Source organism: Benincasa hispida, chromosome 11 (genome assembly GCF_009727055.1).
Source record: "Benincasa hispida cultivar B227 chromosome 11, ASM972705v1, whole genome shotgun sequence".
In the NCBI taxonomy this organism is placed as follows: domain Eukaryota; kingdom Viridiplantae; phylum Streptophyta; class Magnoliopsida; order Cucurbitales; family Cucurbitaceae; genus Benincasa; species Benincasa hispida.
Window position 1 is genome coordinate 74,953,177 of NC_052359.1, and position 22,173 is coordinate 74,975,349.

Genomic DNA, 22,173 nt, shown 5'->3' on the forward strand with positions numbered 1-22,173 from the left:
TTTATATAACCTAAGTCTACGTAATTTTTCCTAGTATAACTCTTATACCGGGATTTAACCTATGATGTCTAGGCGATAAACTAATTTTATTACCTTACATCACTCACGCATGCTCATAAAACTAGGGTTATTGACTTAGACGCCAGTTTGATCTCCAGGTAGGAGGTGTTTCGTAAACTGTCAATTTAAGTACCCCCAACCTTAGACATGATCTCCCCAGGTAAGTAAACAACTCTTGTTTCACAAGTAATTGACCTATTTTAATGCTTAAAAAAATTGATTAAATTGCACCGGTTAACCCTAGATGAGCATGCAATTTATCTTTGTTATAGATTTTAAAAGTCTAGGTCTATAACAATTATAAAATAAAATATAACAATTATAACCCTAGCACATTCATTTATAACATGCTTCCTTAAAAAACATGTTTTGATATAACACTTATATTAAATTATGAAAATCTAAGCATGCATACTGTATACATTATAACACTTATAACATATAACAAATGCATGCCACATGCTTATCCTATGATGGGGTTTTTAATAATTATATGGCATACTTTATGCACACATATTAAAAACAATATCATATATCACATCCATAATAATTAAACATCACTAAAGTGGACTAGTTTTGTCATTAAAACAAACAAATAACTAAATTATTACAAAAATCAGCAAGCAGCTCCCTCGAATTGGCCAAAAAACACTCTAACTGGCTCAAAAACTCCAAAAGACCAGGTTGAACCAGTCAAACTGACTTAACTAAGTCGAATCGAACCGGTCAACGCACGCGGGTCAGATCAACGGGCTGAAGTAATCGGGTGCGTTGGTTCGGACTCAGGTCGCGAAGCAGGTCGGGCGCCCGGACAGGTTGGATGCGGTGAAGGCAGGCACGCACATGGGAGCTCAACGAACCGGCTCGGGTTCTCGAGTCTGGGAGGCTAAAATAGGTTTGAAGGTGAATTCTTTTCTAATTCTCTCGGCTAGCTTGAGTTCTACCATTTCTTTTGAACAAATGAAGGCCTAATTGGACTCTAATGACACCATAAAAATTACAGACCCTTTGCAATATATTAAAGCTCATATAATGTGAGCAATTACAATTTCAACAACAAAATAATGAGAAAACTACTACCAAAATCGTAAAATTATCCATTTTAGCCCACAAAGCATTCATCATATGAAAAACACCAATCAAATGCAATAGAATGTTATAAGCATTCTCTGATACCAATTAATGGAAATAACAACATGCACAGTGGAAGCACATGATCAATAACACTCTAATTACAATTATAAACTAGGATTAAACATGCAAAAGGGTTAGGAATACAACCTTTGTAGTTTCCATAAGAATCTTTCTCTCTATGAGCAATCAGCACCACCAACGGTAAATCCTCGCTATTCTTTGATTGAAGAACATAGTTGTGGGACCGAATTTTTAGTGAATGATAAGGAATTTCACTTAATAATTTGGAGAGTAAAAGAGATTTTGTGGAAGATTATGGTCAAAAATCAAGGAAGCATTAATTTTTTTTCATTTGACAAACAAAAACTATTTATAAACCAAAACACACGTAAAAACCCTTTTTGCATGGCCTCCACCTCAAACTCCATTAGCTTGAAAAATTAGGTGTCGAGCTTTACATTAAACGCTTCATAACCCACTTAGTGGGAAAATCCAATAATTAGATTTTTTCACTAACTAATTTTTTTTATTAAAATAATTTTATAATAAATCAATTTTTTGAAAAAATATGAAATAAAATTTTAATATTTTAGAAATTATTTAATTAATTTTTAATTAAATAAAATAAATAATTTAATATCACATATTAAATTATTTTTGACACCTAATTTTGATTAATCACATTAATCAATTTTTTAAAATCTTTCATGCTAATATTTATTATATCTTATATAAAATATAATTTTCCCTAAAGGCCGAATTTGAACATTTCAAATTCTCACTTCACCTAGTTCTTCAATTTAGTCTGTAATGAGCTAGCAAGGAGACCTGATGGACCTACAGATCATGGGCTCCAACGATCCGAGACTAATCGGTCAAACTCTTTAACCTAGTTAATCAACATTCATTAACTAACAGGACTGTCCACTATAGCTTGTAGTTGCACTTCCCTAACTGTAGATATATTTTGTGTCCATTTGATATAACCGTCATCGATAAATTGATCCTTCACAGGTTGTTCGTAACCTCAGCTAAGTCAATTACTATTTTACCCCTAAGTTACATCTTTTCTCCTTAAGTACCACTGTCCCTCTAATGAACAATTGGTTTAGGATTTTAATCACTAAATCCATTCCCTCTCAGGCTAGCGTGAGGATGAGGACCCTTGTTTAAGACCCGAGATCAGCCCTTAAGGGTACTGAAGGAACTCCATTTACAGAGGATTTTTTAGCAGAAATGGATTGTCCAAATCCCATTGTGATTGAATGTATACATTTACAGTCATACAGAACAAATTATGCATCAAACTTAAACTACAACATGCTTTTGAAATAAAAACAAAGATTGAGAGATTATATCTTTGAAGAACTGTTCTTCAATAAACCCCTCGATAGTACTCGTTCACGAATGCAGCTAACAAGTCTGGAACTCCCTCGAACAAGCAACAAGCAGCAACTCGATCCTCGAACCAAATAGGACACTACCACTTGGTGACCTTGGTATTCTTGGTGTGAGAATCTAGGAGTGGTGAGCTCTGGCTAATTTTGGTTAGAGGGAAAGTTTGGTGTGGAGGAAGAAGACGATCGAGAAAGGAATAATACTGTCATGTAGATGAACGAGTCCATCGCATAGACTTCTTACTCGATCGTTTAGTCTCTCAAGTGATCATATAGTAACTCAATTGTTAATGCCTTGTCTCTTGTTCAGATGTCTTTGGAATAATTAAAACAATTTTATTTATCCCAAACCAATTTGATTAATCATCAAATAATTAATAAATATAAATAAATATGATAACTAACTTATCATATTATATTTATAACCTATAGTTTTAATATTGCATCATATACAATATATAAACCATAGTTATTTTTCTCTATTTTATGGTATTTAATATAAATCATATTTATATTAAATTTAATAACTATGAATCTAATTCATAGAAAATATATTTGAATCATATTCAAATATTTGTTCCTAAAATTAAACAATCATGTATCAAATACATTATATCAATTATATCATATATATAATTGAATTAATTGAATTATATCATATATAATCAAATTCCCTCTTATTAATTTGAACATTTCAAATTAACCTAAAAACTGATTCTCAACTTAAATCCATTGAGCTACCAAGAGGACCTTATGGACTTGTAGCTTGAAGCTCTAATGGTACATGAATAACTGACTAAGCCCTTTAATCACATTATCCACCATCCGTTAACTGTCGGGCACTCCACTCAAGACCGACAGCTGCATTCTTCGCACTACAGATATATTTCTGTGTCCATTGGATATAACCAATCAACAATACAGTGACCATCTTGAAGCTCTAATGGTACATGAATAACTGATTAAGCTCTTTAATCACATTATCTACCATCCGTTAACTGTAGGGCAATCCACTCAAGACCGACAACTGTATTCTTCGCAATAGTACAGTGACCATTCATAAATCGCTTGTAAGTATAGCTGGGCCAAATTACCGTTTTGCCCCTATAGTTACATCTAACTCCTTAAGTACCACTGATCCCTCTAATGAACAATAAATCATAGTCCCACTATGACCAAACCCTTCTTGGGCTAAGAGAGGGTGTGGTGCCACATTGTTCAAGACCCGAAATCAGTCCTTAAGAGAGCAATTTATCTACTTACCCCTGCTTCGGGGAATGAGTGAATTACATCTTATGTAGCTGAGTTCCCACCTCCCCAATCAGACGAATCTTCAAAATGGTAGGCTTGTTAAGTTGGTGATCTGGCCACTCTCACCCATGTAAATCAAAGGACTGCCCTCATAGGCAGGAGTTCACAACTCACTCAGGATTAAGGTCATGTTACCTATGGTCATTATAGTGAAATGAAAGTCTCAATTACGAATGGCGTTATATAACGACACTAAACATTTCGTGGTTCGGTCTTATACAAACTCCTTTGTATAGAATATCCCCGCTCGCATGTCGATCAGTTCATTTGTAGCTCTTTACAACAATTGTAACACCTACAAAGCAAGTCATACTCATAATGACACCAAGATAAGGTATCCAACCTTATGCATATACTACAGATCATTTAGGTTATCACTTAAACACGATCCACTTGTATGTCTCCACATACATGTTTAAGTACAACAATAACCATGGATCTTAGTTTATTGGTTTGTGGTTAATGCAACTAAAATATCATATATTTCATAGACAATGTGAATAAAATATCATATATTATAAATCACAGAATGATTGTTCATACAAGTGTTTACAAACTACAGGACCCTGCGAGATTTAGGGCATCAACCCCAACAAAAACAACCTTTCTACTATCCCTAAAATGGGTAGGAGTGAATTCCATCTTGCAATTTTGGAGACAAGGTATGTTCGTTATACCCTTCATGACTCGTTTAGGAATAACCAATTCATGGGGGGGTTGGAGTATCACAGGAGGGACTATAACGAATCCGGGTATTTGGAGTTACGAAGGTGTGGCCGGAGCACATATTGTGTTTTCTGGATTGTGCTTCTTNAATCCGGGTATTTGGAGTTACGAAGGTGTGGCCGGAGCACATATTGTGTTTTCTGGATTGTGCTTCTTAGCAGCTATCTGGCATTGGGTGTATTGGGATCTAGAAATATTTTGTGATGAACGTACAGGAAAACCTTCTTTGGATTTGCCGAAGATTTTTGGAATTCATTTATTTCTCTCAGGGTTGGGTTGCTTTGGTTTTGGTGCATTTCATGTAACCGGATTGTATGGTCCAGGAATATGGGTATCCGATCCTTATGGATTAACCGGAAGGGTACAAGTTGTAAATCCTACGTGGGGTGTCGAAGGGTTTGATCCTTTTGTTCCGGGCAGAATAGCCTCGCATCATATTGCAGTAGGTACATTGGGCATATTAGCAGGCCTATTCCCTGAAATGGAAATACAACCAATCAATAAGTTAAGAGATTATCTATGGTTAAACTTAGTTCCAACAATGCACTTTTCGGACCGAGAAAGCGGGATTGCTTGGCGTTGCATATTAGAACTCATTAAAGCACGATTCGCATCATTATGTTCGATAAAAGGAATGAGCTACTGAGGAACAACAGTAAATTAGGTCTCAGAGAATTCAATTCCCGTTCTCAACCCATGACCAATATGAGCTCGAGGTTTCCTTCGTAACTCCCGGAACTTCTTCGTAGTGGCTCTGTTCCATGCCTCATTTCATAAAGAACCTCAAAGTGGCTCTATTTCATTATATTCCATCCATATGCCAATTCCATTCATTTAATATCCCTGTTGTGTCATTGAGATAAGAGATGTCGTTTCTAGTCTATCTGTTTTTATTTCTATATATATGGAAAGTTAAAAAATCATCATATAATAATCCAGAAATTGCAATAGAAAAGAAAAAGGGAGGTACATGTCAAGTATCCGCTTGGGATCATGTCTTCTTAGGGCTATTTTGGATGTACAATTCAATTTCGGTAGTAATATTCCATTTCAGTTGGAAAATGCAGTCAGATGACATAATATGATGTCCCCAACTATCTACCCGGTCTTATCCCTGAAATGGGAGGCATATTGAGCATTGTTTCTATGCTTACCCTTACCTATGCAGATCAAGGGACAATCTCGAATAAACAGAAGTTCATAGACAACTCAAGATTCAGATCAAGTTATCTAGGTCATCAAGAAGTGAAATTAATCAGTGTTAATAGTAAATAGTGTTAATACGTGATTATTTCGTGGTCAGTCTTACACGATTTCATCGTGTAAAACACCCCCGCTCACATGTCTCTATATGAATGAACTAATCACATCGTTTATAACACTTTACAACATTTGTAACAATCATAAAGCGAGTCATATTCAGTAGTATCTCCAGAAATAGGTACCCAACCTAATCGAAGTACTATAGACTGTTTAGGCTATTTTACTCGAACTTGATCTAGTTTATGTCTCCACATGAAGTCCAAGTATTCATGACAATAGCCAAGGGTTATTAAAAAATCAATTCATTTTCATTTAACAACATTTATTTGAATAAACTTCATATATGTTTACTGTTTACAAACTACGAGTTTTAGGACATACAATCCAACAACATCTTGCTTCTTAAATCCCATTGATCCTCTAATGAACCATTGGTTAGTGATCCAATCACCAAACCAAGTCTCTTTCAGGTCAATGAGAGGGTGGGGCCCCTTGTTCAAGACCTAAAATCAGTACTTAAGAGAATAACTTCTCTACTAATCCTAGAGAAGGGTAGAAGTGGATTCCGTCTTGCACCTTATGTCCCCCTATCTACTCGGTCTTACCCCTGAAATAGGAGGCTTATTGAGCCAATGCTGTTGAGCCAACCCTCACCTATGCAAATCTAAGAATAATCCCAAATAAACAGGAGTTAAGTTAGGTCAGAATTAAGGTCGAGTTACCTAGTTCATTGATTTGAAATAGTCAATGTTAAACAGTAAACAACGTTATAACGTAAGAGTGACTCGTTTCTTGGTCCGATCTTATACAAACTCTTTGCATAGGATGCCTCTACTTGTATGTCTCCACATGAATGATTCAGGATCACAACGTTTGTACTAAATACAAAGTGGCCGCATCCTGTAGTGTTACCAGAATAAGGTACCCAACCTTATTTGTATACTATAGATCATTTTAGTTATTTACTTGAACTTGATCCATCTTTATGTCTCCACATAAAGTCCAAGTGCTCATGTAATAGCCATGGATCTTAGTTTATTGGATTTAGGCTTTTACTAGTGCATTTTACATATTCAATAAATTTATTAACTAAACTTCAATAACATCTTTATTTCAAATAGAATATGTTTAATATTACAGACTGCAAGTTTTATGACTACAACCCAACAAACTCCTACTTGGACTAAAACTCCAGTGGATTTACATATATACAAATATATACAATGTTGAGTAACGAGAATCATCATTCTGTCTTGTAGTCCTTGTACCACTAGGTGAGCCTCGAACACTTTAGCCGTAAGGGCCTTAGTAAATGGATCAGCCAAGTTAACTTCTGAGGTTATCTATGTGACAAGAACGTCTCTTCTATGTACTATCTCCCTGATGAGATGGTACTTACGTTGAATGTGCTTTCCTAGTTTATGGCTTCTTGGTTCTTTTGAGTTGGAAATTGTTGCATTGTTATCACAATACAGGGTGATTGGTAGATGCATATCTGGAACTACTTCCAAATCGGTCAAGAACTTTATGAGCCACACTACTTCTTTAGTTGCTTCACATACGACTACATATTCAGCTTCCATAGTGAAGTCAACAATACAACTTTGTTTAATGCTTCTCCATACTATAGCTCCTCCGTTTAGAGTGAATACTGATCCCGAAGTAGATTTCCTTAAATCCACATCATTATGAAAATCAGAATCAGTATATCTAGTAAGAATCAAATCCTTAAAGCCATACACGAGCATATAGTCCCTCATTCTCTGAAGATACTTGAGGATGTTCTTAACAGCAGTCTAATGACTATATCTAGTGTTGGATTGGAACCTCCTGACTATTTCGACTGTAAAGCATATGTTTAGGCGTGTGCACAACATAGCATACATTAAACCCCCGACTGCTGATGCATAAGGAATTCTTTTCATATTCTCAATTTCTTGAGATGTCTTAGGAAATTTTTCCTTAGACAAATGAATTCTATGTCTTAAAGGTAACAAATCTCTTCTGGAATCTTGCATGTTATATCTTGACAACATTTTGTCAATATAAGATGCTTCAGATAGTGCTAGCATTCTGTTCTTGCGATTTCAAACTATTTGGTTCCCTTTTCTTTATGATGTATTCGTTTGATGCGTCTTAACTCAAATTTCTCTCATCCTCAAATTTGGAGATAAGCTATACTCATCCCCAAATTTGGAGACGAGCTAAATCCTCATTGCTAAAAGAGAGAAAATTTCAAAAGGCTGAGAGTCTGAAAGGAGTTTAAGACTTAAAGCTTGCATGCATTAGAAGGTAAACTTAATCTTTTTTAGAGAAGTTCAAGCCTTGTTGATTTTCTTAATGCCTACTTTATGCTTATAGATTTCATATAGTTGATATTATTGAGGTTAGGCCAAGCACAAGACTTAGAAAATATCTAAAGAACAAAAATAAGGTATTCCAAAGTAAAACGCAAGGAACAAAATGATATGGAATTTCTCATTCATTTTCATAAACCCACATGAAGTAAACAAACAAGTCAAGCAGATACAAAAGAAAAATTAAATCAATATACAAAAATAACCCAACACCCCAAATCTTTATTGTGCTGGCGCGTCGTCTCTGCGTTCTTCCTTAGGGTCTTCATCCATGAAGCGCAAGGGGTTTCTAAGATGAGCAGGCAGTGGAGGTAGAGGAAACATTCCAACCAAGACCTGATTGATGTATTGTGTTGTGTAAATAAATTGATCTTGCATCCGTCTTGTTTGCTACCTTAAATAATCCCTTAGAACCCGATTCTGTTGCTACAAAACTTCGATAGACGCGGCCAGTGGTCTGAGCTGATCATTGATAAAAGTTTTCAACTCTTCTAAGTCTACGCTGCATTGAGGTGGTGTTTGTTCTTCACTTCTTCCAACTGGGTCTTCAAAATTTGTTGCGTTGTTTTACCCTAGCCCAGTTGGCTCAAAAATTATTGAAGGAGGCACAAAACTAGGAATTGGACTTAGTTGGGGCGAAGGAAGGGAATAAGGGATGTCCTGATCTATATAAGTTGGTTCTTGGTGCGTTTGATCAGGACTCCCTTCTAGTGGGGCCAATGGTGAGTCATGGAAAGTAAGATTGAGGGGTGGTTGCGCTTCTTCAGCTGGAAGTTCAGGCTTAGCTTCATGTTCTTTGTGCTCTGAAGCTTCATCGCTATGTTAAACAATCTTGACGCGTCTTCTTTTGGGGGCGCGTTTAGATGATCAAGGCTTTGGTGCCACTTCCTTGGCAGGTAAGGCAGGTTGATGCGGCGAATCGCGAAGTAGATAGCTTACTAACTTTATGTCTATCAAGCCATCGATATCTTCATGATCATCCCCCAGAGGGATACCCCCGCATTTGCATAGTGCACAGATCAGCCATGGAAAGTAGAGTTGGCCTCGTGGCTTAGTCTTGATGGCTTTGATCTGATCCTTTATAATTCTTCCAATGTCCAGAGGGATGCACTGCATGACGCAATAAGTAGCCAGGACGCATTCTTTTGATAATGTCTCATCATGCGTTGTAGGCATGATGCTCTGTTTGATCAAGTAATACCACAGATTCGCGTCTAGAGTTAAATTCTTAGAAGCTAACATTTTTGCCCCGTTTCTCGATGTTTGCCATTTCCTTCCAGGTTTGGCTACCGTCTTTAATGCATCTTCTAATTGACTTGGCGTTGGCTGTTCCAAGATGCGATTTCCTTCCGCGTCCGGATTACTGTTAATGTTGAACACTTCATTTATCTTGTCAACTGAGAAGCGCACTAACACCCTATCAACAAAAGCTGTGTTCTTCTCCATGTCAAACTCACTATTGTAGAACATGCGGACGAGGTTGAGCCAAATACGGGTGTGCTCAACATAGAACTAATTCCACCCCAATGCATTTATTGTCCCAGTTATGTAAATTGGTAGTGGGTGGCGTTCAGGGAAGAAGCCCTTTTCTACGAGTATGTCATTAAATTGATGCTTTCTTCCCGAAGTCTTCTTAGGTAATGCGTCAGTTACCTTGCGTTTTCCTGTCGCATGCTCTTTTGCTTCCCTTGTCAGCTCTCTTAGTTCATTCTTCAATTCCCTTTGGAGATTCGTCTTCCTTCGCCCTTATCTTGCGGGCTGGTAGTTCTCCAATTCTTGCTCTAGTGCGTCGTTCCTTAAGCTGTTTTCATGCGTTGCACCCTCAGGTCTGGATGCATATTGCTCATCTTCTTCTTCCTCCAATATCAATCTTCTTTTCTTTGTTATTCTTTTTTATTTTAAAGGCCCTTCATTCGCGTCGGATGGGTGTGTTTGAGACGCGTCAGGGCCAATTCTCCCTTCTCTATTTTCTTCTTTCCTTTCTTCAGTTTCTTCCCTTTCTTCTTCTAATTCCTCTTTAAGCATCATAGCATACCGCTCCGTTTCATCTAACTCAAGTGATGCGTTAGGTGGGTCTGAATGCATCACTTGATCTTCCTCTTGGCTTTGATTGAGGGATGCCAAGATTGCACCAAAAAGCTCTTGCTCGTCCAGTCGAGCCAGTTCTACCAACTCTTCAAGATTGCGCTCTAACGCAGGACTGTCAGAGGGTGGAGTAAATGGAGGGGTGTCCACTAGGGTATGAAGCATCCCAGGGGAAGATATGAGGATGGGCGAATGAGGTGGTTGGCTCGACGCGTCTGATTCGACAGGATAAATAGTGGCCAAGGGCTCGATAGAAAGTGGAGGTGGTGGACGCACAGCTGGTGACAGTGCGTTGTGGGTGTAGGCTGGGAGTGGATTATGCATTGCACCCACCATAGTGATGTTAGGGATGAGTGGTGGTGGGGCGGGCTTGGTGTAGGGTTTGGAAACGGCCGTAGAAGACGTACACATCCTTGGTTTTGCAGGTGTCTCGGCCCTTGGCTTGGAGGTAGTTTTGGGTTTTGGTTGAAGGCTTGAGCGAATCGAAAGCGAGGGAGACGGAGAGGTTTTTTTTTCTTTTTCTTTTGTTTTAGAGAGCTCGAGAGTGAAAAATGAAGAAGAAGAAGGAGACTTCGAATTGTTGGGCCCTTTTTATAGGTTGAGAGAATTCGTGGCCCGCCTGACGTCTGTATTAAATGCAAAGTTGAAGGGACATCTCAGTCATCTAAATAATCGAGTGTTTTTGTGTTCTCGAGACGTGTCGGTCATCTAATGTGTTCGTTGTTCCTAACTCGATTATACACAAACTTTTATAAAAGCAAAAACAAAGAAAAATCTTAAAACAACCAAACAAATAAATCAACAAACTCAAACGTATCGTAAAATACAGAATGCAAAAAGATAAGGATAGAGGAAGCGTCCCTGGAATATATGGCGATGCAAACGCAGGGATACTTCGACGCGAGCCTCAATTGGCTTCGCGTAGTGCGAGAGATATTTTGGCGTTCTAGTCCATCTTCTAAGTAAGGCTTTACTCTTTGGCCATTTACTTTGAACGTGTTGGTGCCATCTTCTCTTGTTATTTCTACAGCTCCACGTGGGAAGATTGTCTTGATGATAAAAGGTCCTGACCACCTAGATTTTAGCTTTCCTGGAAATAAACACAATCGTGAATTGAACAATAAAACTTTTTGGCCAACAATAAGTTCTTTCTTACTGATGCGTTGATCATGCCAATGCTTTGTCTTTTCTTTGTATAGCTTGTTGTTCTTGTACGCATTCAATCGCCACTCCTTGAGCTCGTTGAGCTAAAGTTTACGTTGAGCGCCCGTGATGTCCAAGTTCATGTTCAATTTCTTAACTGCCCAAAATGCCTTGTGCTCCAACTCTAAAGGTAAATGACAGGCTTTCCAAATACAAGAGAGTATGGAGACATACCTATAGGTGTTTTGTAAGAAGTTCACACCTCATCCAGCCTCTATGCCCAATCCTTTCGCGTTGCATTGATGACTTTCTCTAGGATGGACTTGATTTCTCGATTTGATACTTACACTTGACCGTTTGTTTGTGGGAGGTAGGCAGTGGCAATCTTGTGCCTAACATTATATTTTGTAAGTAATTTGGAAGTGATGCGATTAATAAAGTGTGTACGTTGCTTATCAGGGCTCTTGGCATTCCATAGTGTGTAAAGATGTTCCTGGTAAGAAACTTAGATACAGTAGACACATCATTCCTAGCACAGGCCACTGCTTCTACCCACTTAGATACATAATCTACTGCAAGCAGGATGTACTGTTGGCCACAGGAAAGGGGGAAAAGGTCCCATAGAGTCTATGCCCCAAACATCAAACAACTCAATTTCAAGAATATTGTTCAAGGGCATTGCGTCCCTTGAAGAAATATTCCCAGTGCGTTGGCAGGGATTACATTTTCGAACAAACTCCCTCGCATCTTTAAAGAGGGTGGGCCAAAAGTATCCGCTTTGAAGGACCTTCGCTGTAGTTCTTTGTCCACCGAAATGCCCTCCGTAAGGAGAGTCATGAAACTTGGCTAAGATGCGTTGTGTCCTCTCCTCCGGGGTGCATTGATGAATTATAGAGTCAGGGCCTTGTTTATATAGAAACGGTCCATCCCAAAAATAAAACTTGCTGTCATGAACTAACCGTTTCTTTTGCTGAAAGTTGAAGTTCCCAGGGAATTGCTTGGTGGTTAAATAATTGACTATGTCCGCATACCAAGGTTTCTTGCCTTCAACTCTAAACAGGCTTTCATCAGGAAATGCGTCCTTGATTTCACTTTCTTGGGCTTGCATTTCTTGATTCTCTAGCCTGGACAGGTGGTCAGCCACCTGTTTTTCTGTTCCCCTTCTATTCTGGATATCAATATCAAACTCCTGTAGTTGTAGCACCCATCTTATCAATCTTGGCTTAGCGTCCTTTTTGCTCATCAGGAATTTTATGGCTGAGTGGTCGGTGTATATGGTGGCATATGCACCAACTAAGTAAGATCGAAACTTTTCAATACCAAACACTACAGCCAACATTTCTTTTTTAGTAGTGGTATAGTGTTCCTGAAAGTCATTTAGTGTTTTGGATGCGTAGGAGATAAGATGTATCAAGTTACTTTCTTCTGCTCTAACATTGTTCCTACTGCCACTTCACTCGCATCGCACATAAGAATAAAACGTTGTGTCCAGTCCGATGCTATTATACTGGGGCTGTCGTTAACGCATACTTTAAAGTTTCAAACACATAAGTGCAGTCTTCATTAAAGTCATAGGGTCGGTTCGCCTCTAGTAATGTGCTCAGAGGTCGCGCAATCTGAGAGAATCCTCTAACGAATAGTCTATAGAAGCTAGCATGCCCTAGAAAACTTCGTAAAGTTTTAACATTTGCTGGTGGGGGAAGTTTTTCTATGACATCTATTTTGGCTTCATCTACTTCCAAGCCAGCCTTAGATACTTTGTGACCCAAGACAATTCTTTCAGTCACCATGAAGTGACATTTCTCCCAATTCAGCACCAAGTTTGTTTCCTCGCATCGAGCAAGGACGGCCTCCAAATTATCTAGGTATGACTGGAATGAGTCTTCAAAGACTGAAAAATCGTCCATGAAGACTTCAACGGTCTTTTCTAGGAAGTCAGAGAAGATAACCATCATACATCGTTGAAATGTCCCTGGTGCATTACACAGCCCAAAGGGCATGCGTCTGAATGCAAATGTTCCGAAGGGACAAGTAAACGTAATCTTCTCCTGATCTTTCGGATTTATCAGAATCTGGTTGTAACTAGAGTAACCATCGAGAAATCAATAAAATTCTTTACCCGCAAGTTTGTCAAGCATTTGATCGATAAAAGGAAGGGGGAAGTAGTCTTTCTTAGTTGCTGCATTGAGCTTCCGGTAATCCATACAGATGCACCAACCCGTGACAATTCTCGAGGGTATGAGTTCATTATTACTGTTGACTATCACGGTCGTTCCCCCTTTCTTGGGAATGCATTGGACTAGACTTACCCAGCTACTGTCAGATATTGGACAAATAACTCCCGCGTCCAACCATTTTAAGATCTCTTTCTTAACCACTTCTTTCATTATGGGGTTCAGCCTTCTTTGAGGCTCGATTGACCCCGACTTCCCTTCTTCAAGCCTAATCTTATGCATGCAATAAGATGGACTAATGCCACGGATATCCGTAAGCGTCCAGCCTATTGCACGCTTGTGCTTTTTTAACATTGCAAGAGAGATTGCTCATTAGGCTCTATGAGATTTGCGGAAATGATCATAGGTAAAATGTTGTTGGTTTCAAGGAATGCATATTTCAAATGTCCAGGTAACTGTTTCAACTCGAGTTTTGGTGGTTCTTTAAGTGATGGACGCGTTGGTGCAACAACAGGCACCAGTTTGACTTGAGGGGGTGGTGATTTAGTGATTTGATATCCGAGTCGAGCTGGTCTCACTTTGATTAGTTGCCCTGTTCTGGGAAAGCGAGAGATCTCATTGTCCGAGAAATGCTCTTTCCTCTATCTTGGTTGACAATAAAGCGGGGAATTATTAGATGGGTTCTCAGGATACAATCAAATAAAGATACTAAATAAGCCGTACAGAGCCTGAGCCTATTCTCATTAGCCTATTTTTCTGCCGCTCACTCAGACTTGGCGACTCTGATTCTTTAAGGTTCTCCTCCAACGTGAGGACCTCACATACATGGGTCTCTTCTTCAGGCAACCCAATATTGTTTAGTTGTCAATCTTCACTATCTGGGAACTTTAATACGTTGAGCACATTAAACTTTACCTCTTCATTTTCCATGCGCATAGTTAATTCATCTTTATGCACGTCAATTAAAACTTTCTCAGTAGCTAAGAAGGGGCGTCCAAGGATAATTGGTACCTCCCTATCTGCTTCATAGTCCAAGATAATAAAGTCTGCTGGGAATATGAGATTGTCAACCTTCACCAAAATGTCTTCAATCTTCCCTTCTGGGTACTTGATTGTTCTGTCAGCGAGCTGAAGAGTAACAGAAGTAGGTTACTAGATCGCACAACGCATGAGATTGGCATGAGATTAATGCTGGCTCCTAGATCGCACAACGCATGACCCACATCAAATCCTCTTATCAAACAAGGAACTGTGAAGCTCTTAGAGTCCTTCTGCTTCTTTGGTAGATTGTTGCTTACTAAAACGTTACACTCCCGCGTTAGCGCTATTACTTCCTTCTCACTGACTCTTCTCTTCTTCGTCAAAATGTCCTTAAAAAATTTTACATATGTTGGCATCTACTCCAAAGCTTCTATAAGTGGAATGTTGATGTGCAGCTATTTTAGGAGCTCAAGAAAGCACTTGAATTAATGCTCATCATTCTTCTTCATCATACGCCTAGGGAATGGTACGTTCAGCGGCACCTCAAGCTTTCCCACGTTAGACGTACTGGTTTCCGAATGGCTTGTTGTTTCGGGCGTTCTTTCTTCCTGATCCATTGAACGTGTAATGCGTTCTTTCGAAGGACTGCTGTTTCTTGGATTCATTCTTTTTTCTTCAAGAGCTCTTCCATTCCGCAACGTCACTGTGTGGCATTGCTCCTTCCCATTATTGTTCCCAGGTGTTTCGATATTGCTAGGTAGAACTCCAGGTTGCCTGTTTTTCAACTCGCTTGCTATCTGCCCTACCTGGATCTCCAGGTTTCTGATAGATGATGCCTGACTTTTCAGCAACGCGTCATTCTGAACTATGTATTCCTTCAATAGGTTCTCAAGTGGAGATCCTGAGCTCGACGCCTGTCCTCTATTAAAGGACTGTTGATGCTGCTGATGCGTTTGTTGAAATGTAGGCGGCGGTCTATTCCTTTGCTGATGGTTCGCCTCTGGGTGGTGCTCTTTCTGATTTCCTCCTGTCCAAGAAAAATTCGAATGGTTTCTCCATTCAGGGTTATATGTATTAGAGAATGGGTTGTTTTTGATGAAGCATACTGGCTGAGGGTTTTTTGGACATTCAGCATAGGAGTGAGGATCTCCATAGCCCACATAGCTAACCATGGGCTGCCCAAACGCCTCTACCTGATTCACCTTCTGCTGATTTGATGCGTTTCTCAATGTTATATTCTGCAGAAGGCTGGTCATCGTAGCCACTTGAGCAAAAAGTGTGGCTATTGCGTTGGCATTAATAGAATTAACGTTCTGAGATCTCTTCTCCTGTCATTGTTCTTTCCATCATATGTATCATCCACCCATTCCATATTGTGTTTGGCATACGGTCTAGTATCTCTTTAACCTCAGTATAGGATTTGTCCATAAGTCCACCAGCTGCTGCGGCGTCTGCTACCATCTGTGATGCTCTATTCAGTCTCCATAAAACGTCTCCATTTGGATAATCAGTGGTAGTCCATGTTTGGCAATTTTTGACTAAGCCCTTAAAACGCTCCCATGCGGCGCTTAAGGTCTCAGTATCTTCTTGTTCAAAGTTCATAATCTCTCGACGCCTCCTCGCGTTAAGTTTGTAGATGGAAGTATTTTTGCATAAATTTTTTCCACCAACTTCTTCTAGGTTGTGATTTCGCCAGGCTCTAGTGAACTCACCCATTGTTTATTTCATTACGCAAAGAATAGGGAAACAAGGATAACCTGATCGCCTCTGGGGTGATTTTAGGAAGCACAAATGAATTACACATTTCCAGGAAACGCTTCATATGGGCGTGAGGATCTTCACCACGACCACCCCCAATTTTCCAGCACTATGGAGCAGTTGAAGCAAAAGCAAATTTCATTTCGAACATGGTTCCATCCGGCATTGGGTATATGATTCCTGGAGAGAAATCATACAGTACAGGGGACGCGTACTCCCTCATGGGACGCGTGCTACTATTTGCCATCAGGATCGGATTCTGAGCAGCATGAGCTAGTTGCTGATTTTTCTGTTCTTCCGCCATGCTCGTTGCCTATCTTTTCTAAGAAATTGCTACCATAACCTTCAACAACGGTTGGATCGGTTCCTACGCCGGAAGGTCATTTCAATCTCGAGGTCGTATCTGAATTCAGGAGTGATCTCCCTGCTCATAAACATTCACAAGCTTAGGTGTAGCTTGTAATACTCCCTCGACTGAAGTGTTCCTACAACAGATACAAATGAAATTTCTGGTTAGTTCTTATTTCTGAATCCCCGGCAACGGCACTAAAAACTTGTTCGTTGCTATCGTGATTTACCTAGTAGTGTATTGTACAAAATAAATTGGAGAAGTAAGTTCCAAGTATAAGTGATGCATTTATGCTTTGATGCGTTTAAGTAATTGTAACGCGCTGGGGCATTAGATATATGCATAGAACACACACAACTCCTAATAATGACATTCAAGTTTCCCTAAACCATACCCAAGTATAAATCTGATTTAGGTTCCTGGTAAGTCCAGGGTCGAACTCAGGGATTCAGTTGACCAAACACAGACCTTGCGTTTTATCTATTGTAGGTGTTTTCCTAAATGAATGTGAGAAATGTATTATTTACACTAAATTGTCGTGCTTGTGCAAGAAGATACAAAAGAGGAGTGGTGAATGATGGATCATGCGAAGTTGGAGTTTAAGGTAAATGGACGCGTCGGTCTAAGATGAGTGTACACAACTAGGATGTGAAGTGAATGAGATGGGAATATTTGCTTATCTTTTGTTTATGTGTCAGACTTCATTCAACATTTCTCAACGTGAATAACATACAAAGCCTATCTCTAGGATGCATGCGTCTAACACAAAAATGCAATAGACACCAGTAAGTCTATCTCTAGCTGTACTAGGCGTCCTACTTAATGTAGCTTAGTTATTCTTTCAAATAGTCTAAATTAAAGATGGTTTTACCAAGTTGTCAAGTTGGCTTGAGCGTTAGAATGAAGTTGTTCATAAAGTATTAATACATTCAACATAAACAAGAAATAAACAATAGTAATTATGATGGATCAAATATGACTTTTATAAAGAAACAAGGAGTCTTTACAAAAACAATATTTAATCAAATGAAATGAAAGCAATAAATAAGAAAGAAACTGAGTCAAGCCAAAGAATACAATCTCTTGTATTTCTTTGGCTCAATCTCATTGTGTACAATCACTTGTATAGGAAGTGGACGGAGTGTCTTTCTCAAGAGTGGCTTCCTCCGCTCCCTGATCGGCGGTGGTGCTGGTTCTCAACCCTTTTAATCATCTCAACACCACGACACAGCTTCTACAGAAGTAAGACTATGACTACAATTTACAGAGAGTAAGGATCTTGATAATTTCCAAACTTCTTAACTCTAGAGGGACTTCATCTATTTATAGGCGTTGGTCATGTCCACTTGGTGAATGGGCAGCATTAAAGTCCATGTCCTGGTCAGCATTAAAGTCCATGCCCTGGTTAGCCGCCTGACTCTTGGAAGCTTTTCAGACGCCTCTTGTTGCAGGTGCCCATACTTGCAAGTGGTGATGTGACACAATCAGCCTAGAGTAATGAATCTTCTCTGCGTTGAACTCCCTCCGATGCATGACCCTTGCGTTAGAGCTTTTCCTATGGCACTTGTCTAATGCGTTAGCATTAATCATTGCATTGAAATCCTGCAATACAATGCGTTAGTGCCGTGATATTTAGTAATAAAAATTATTTCATATGAGTTTGCTAATGTTTGAATAAATCCATGCGTTTCTTCTAAAAATGAGGAGAATTTATCATTAAAAAACCTTAGTTGTTCCAACTTAAGAGCAAAAATAACTTGTATTTCTACAAGTTATCAGCTTGTCAAGTAAATATCAATTTACTAAGCGACAACTTAAGCGAAGTAAACGATCGATTAGTGTTTTGTAGGTGACAGACACGGTACTAAGCGATGAGCTAAACGATCACTTAGCTTTTGCTAGACGATCGTTTAGATTTAGCTAAACGATTGGGCATCGACCTATGCGATAGGTATCTGTCTTCTCTCACTTGCCCAATCGTGTACATGATTGTTCATTCTTCCTTCTTCTGCCTCAATCCAAGTTCGAACAGAGCCCACCCTCTGGATTCTCACACCAAGAATACCAAGGTAACCTTCTTGGTGATGTTTTACTCAACTCGATACCGTCAAGGTTCTATGGAGGCCGTTCGTGTTGCTGGGGAGTTCGTGACCGAGGTGATCGCTGAGGACAAGTATGAAGTGTTCGTGTAGTGTTGAGGTCGTGTTGTTCGAGCGTTCAAGGTTTTTGTGTTCGATGTTCGTGAGCAAGGAGCATAGAGACGAGTCGACAAACGTCCGTAGCATTCTCCTTGTTTATTTGATTGTTCATGCTGTAATTTCTGTAACAATTGCATAACTGTTTGTTTTGTTTATGATTGTAATTTTTAATGTTCATTCATGATTGTAATTTGGAATGATCTATTTTTCACTGCTCATGGAAATCTCGAGTTCGATTTCCTTCAATTGGTATCATGAAATATAAGAGTTATATTTTGCATGTAGTGAGCATTATCATGCATCATCTTTTTATTATAAGTTTTATAGTCTAAGGGTGAATGGAAACATGTTTTGCTTGTTTCATTGTTGCTTTGTATAAGTGTTATATAAAAGAAGTAGCAATGAATGGACAATGCATTGAGCATGACACTTAGGCTGTTTATAAGCGTTATAAATGCCTTGCATATGTTAGCTTCGCATTGTTGTGGTTGTTTTCGTTTATAAGTGTTATAAAGAAAATTTGACCTAAAATCAATAATTAAGAGTTGCATGCGGACTTAGGGTGAACTCAAGTTTTTTTTTAAAGGGTTTTAAAAATTGGATTAAGATAGACTTAAGTTTAAGTGGTTCTAAAGAGTTTAGTAACCTAGATTAATCTTTTAAAATCGGTTTAATAGGATTAAATTGGTTGAAATAAAAGATTAAAATTGTTTTAAATCTATCTATAAGGGACCTTTTGTCTAATGTGGGTTCTGGCTAGGCTGAGGTTCTTAAGTTAATGAAAACGTAATACCTCTACCTGGGAACCTACCTAGAAAGGTGAATTAGATAGATTTTTAATAAGGATGCGACGATTTGGTCAAAGACTCCGTTAAAGAGTTTAATGGATGATGATCAAAAGTTGTTCAACTATCAAAGGTAAAAGTTACTCTTGGGCAAACCTAAAAGTTAGTTAAAATCCTTAGCCGTGTTTTTCTAAGTAAGCTAAACCCTAGGTTATAAAATACTCAGTGGGAGGAAGAGGCATATCAGATATGTCTATGATTCCACTCACGTTTCTCCCTGTATGTTCATACCGTGAGATTCATGCTTGGCCTCGTGGTGCCCTGGATTCATCCCCCTTCGGATGGTATTTGCATGAGTCAATATCAAGGTGAACGGAGAGAGTGTTTATAGTAAGTGGGTGAAGGGTTTGTGTCAACACATCCTATGGTCTTTGTGATTGGTTCACCCATGAGATCACTCTGTACTCCCTCGTGTCTCCTTTGTGCGTCCCCCTTCGGATGAGTTTTGTGCAGTTGGTCAAGATCAAGGTGAACTCCAGAAATGGACAGGGTTGCTTTAAGTTTTGCCCTAATCGGATTTTTTCCTTTCAGATTGGCCTTTTGGGATGGACCTCTGGGGCCTAAAATGGTGGGTCACACTTACAGAAGATTTTAAGTAAGTTAATAATCTCTTGGTCAAATCAATAATGGCTAGTCGTTATAGGAACAAGAGTTGTTCTGGTATTAATGATTGCTTCTCAATATTGCTTCTCAATTAAGAGGAGGAATAATTGACCTCCCTTTGGCAGCTTTTGTCCTAAACCTTTGAAGCGTCATTGCGAAACTAGATGTCACATGGGGTTCATAGTAGTTTTGCTAAAACCTTATTGGATGTTGTTTTGTTTTACAACGGATATTTGCTCAAAACCTAACGTAGGTCAATGTGTTTTTCTTTTTAGCAACTCATTAGTATTTCCGTTTAAGCTTTTAAAATGACCGATTACTTATAGTGGAAAGAATCATGTGAAACAAATTTCGTGGCAAACAACTTCGATCCCACTACTCTCCAAAAGAGGAGACAAGACAGTAAATATGATTTACTGGTTTTGGAGACATGTTTGGTAGAGAATGATGATTCTTCCTGGATCCTTGATTCAGGTTCTACCAATCATGTCAGTTCCTCTTACCAAGGATTCAGTTCCTGGAAAATGTTGCCACAGGGAGAGATGACTCTTCGAGTCCGTACTGATGAGGTGGTTTCGACTATTGCTGTAGGCAGGTTGAAGTTATTTATTGACAAGAAACGTTATCTGTTACTGGATAATGTTTTTGTAGTTCCTCATATTAAAAGGAACTTAATCTCGATTTCTTGTTTCATTGAACAAGGCTATACCATCTTCTTTTTTTAGAATTAAGTGTTTATTTTCAAGAATGGATTGGAGATTGGTTATGGTTCAATGGAAAGTAACTTATATGTACTAAGGTCGTTAGTCATAAAAGCCTTGTTTAACACTGAAATGTTCAGTACGACAACAACAGCTAAAAGACCAAAGGTTTCTCCTAAAGAAAACACTCATTTTTGGCATCTTAGGTTAGGTCACATCAACCTCAATAGGATTGAGAAGTTGGTGAAACGTGGACTTCTAAAGAGTTTAGAAGAAAAATCCTTGCCGGTATGTGAATCATGTCTTAGAGGCAAGATGACCAAACGACCTTTTACTGGAAAAGGTTACAGAGCCAAGGAAGCCTTGGAGCTTATACATTCAGACCTCTGTGGTCCGATGAATGTTAGAGCTCGGGGTGGGTATGAATATTTCATCTCTTTCATAGATGATGTAGGATTGTATCAATTTCAGTGGAAGCATAAGGATCATCTAAACATTCAAATTCACTAATTTTGGCAAAATATAAAGCATGCTTTTGCAGAAAAAATGGGTTTCAAGGCATACCTCTTGTAGAACTTCTTCAAAGCTCCATCTCCAGCTACTATCTTCTCCATATCTTGTTGTAGACCACCTCAAAATCTTCCCCACTATTCTCTTGGTACTCTAGATTGAGTTGTGGGACTCAAAATAAGCTTGAATCAAGGGATGAAGGAGAATAGCTCACTGCAGCAACCTTTGTTGAATAACCTTTCTTCAAACCGAATTTTCTCTCAAAATTCTGTAGATTGCATGCCTGATTTTCACTCCAATATTCTCATTATATTGCAGATCAACAGGCAAAGAGAAGAGTTGCATGTGTTGTAGCTCATGCTTGGAGAAGACAAGACCAAAATGGTTGCTTCATGAGTGAGCTAGTTAAGTGATGGATAATGGAAAAATCCATTTTTCCATTTAAATGTGTTTTTGTTTTCTTTTTCAATTTTATCTAAAAATCAAAATTTGATTTAATAAATCTATTTGATTTTAAAAATGAAAAATAAGTAATTTCAAATTAATTAATTAATAAATAAAACTTAATTAATTTAATA

At 38.7% G+C, this 22,173-nt stretch overlaps 1 protein-coding gene across 1 annotated transcript; it reads left to right on the forward strand.

Moving 5' to 3' along the window:
- The first annotated feature begins 207 nt into the window (after positions 1–207).
- LOC120090857 (photosystem II CP47 reaction center protein-like) lies at positions 208–5,274 on the forward strand. The gene is made up of 3 exons (XM_039048560.1): positions 208–220; positions 4,532–4,672; positions 4,742–5,274. The coding sequence occupies exons 1-3, from the start codon at positions 208–210 to the stop codon at positions 5,272–5,274; spliced, it is 687 nt and encodes a 228-aa protein (XP_038904488.1).
- The last annotated feature ends 16,899 nt before the right edge of the window (positions 5,275–22,173 follow it).

Excerpts from the sequence above, each read along its gene's own strand:
- LOC120090857 (XM_039048560.1), top strand. Across the intron at positions 4,673-4,741 it reads GGGTATTTGGAGTTACGAAG|GTGTGGCCGGAGCACATATT; the intron begins GTGTGGCCGGAG and ends GGAGTTACGAAG.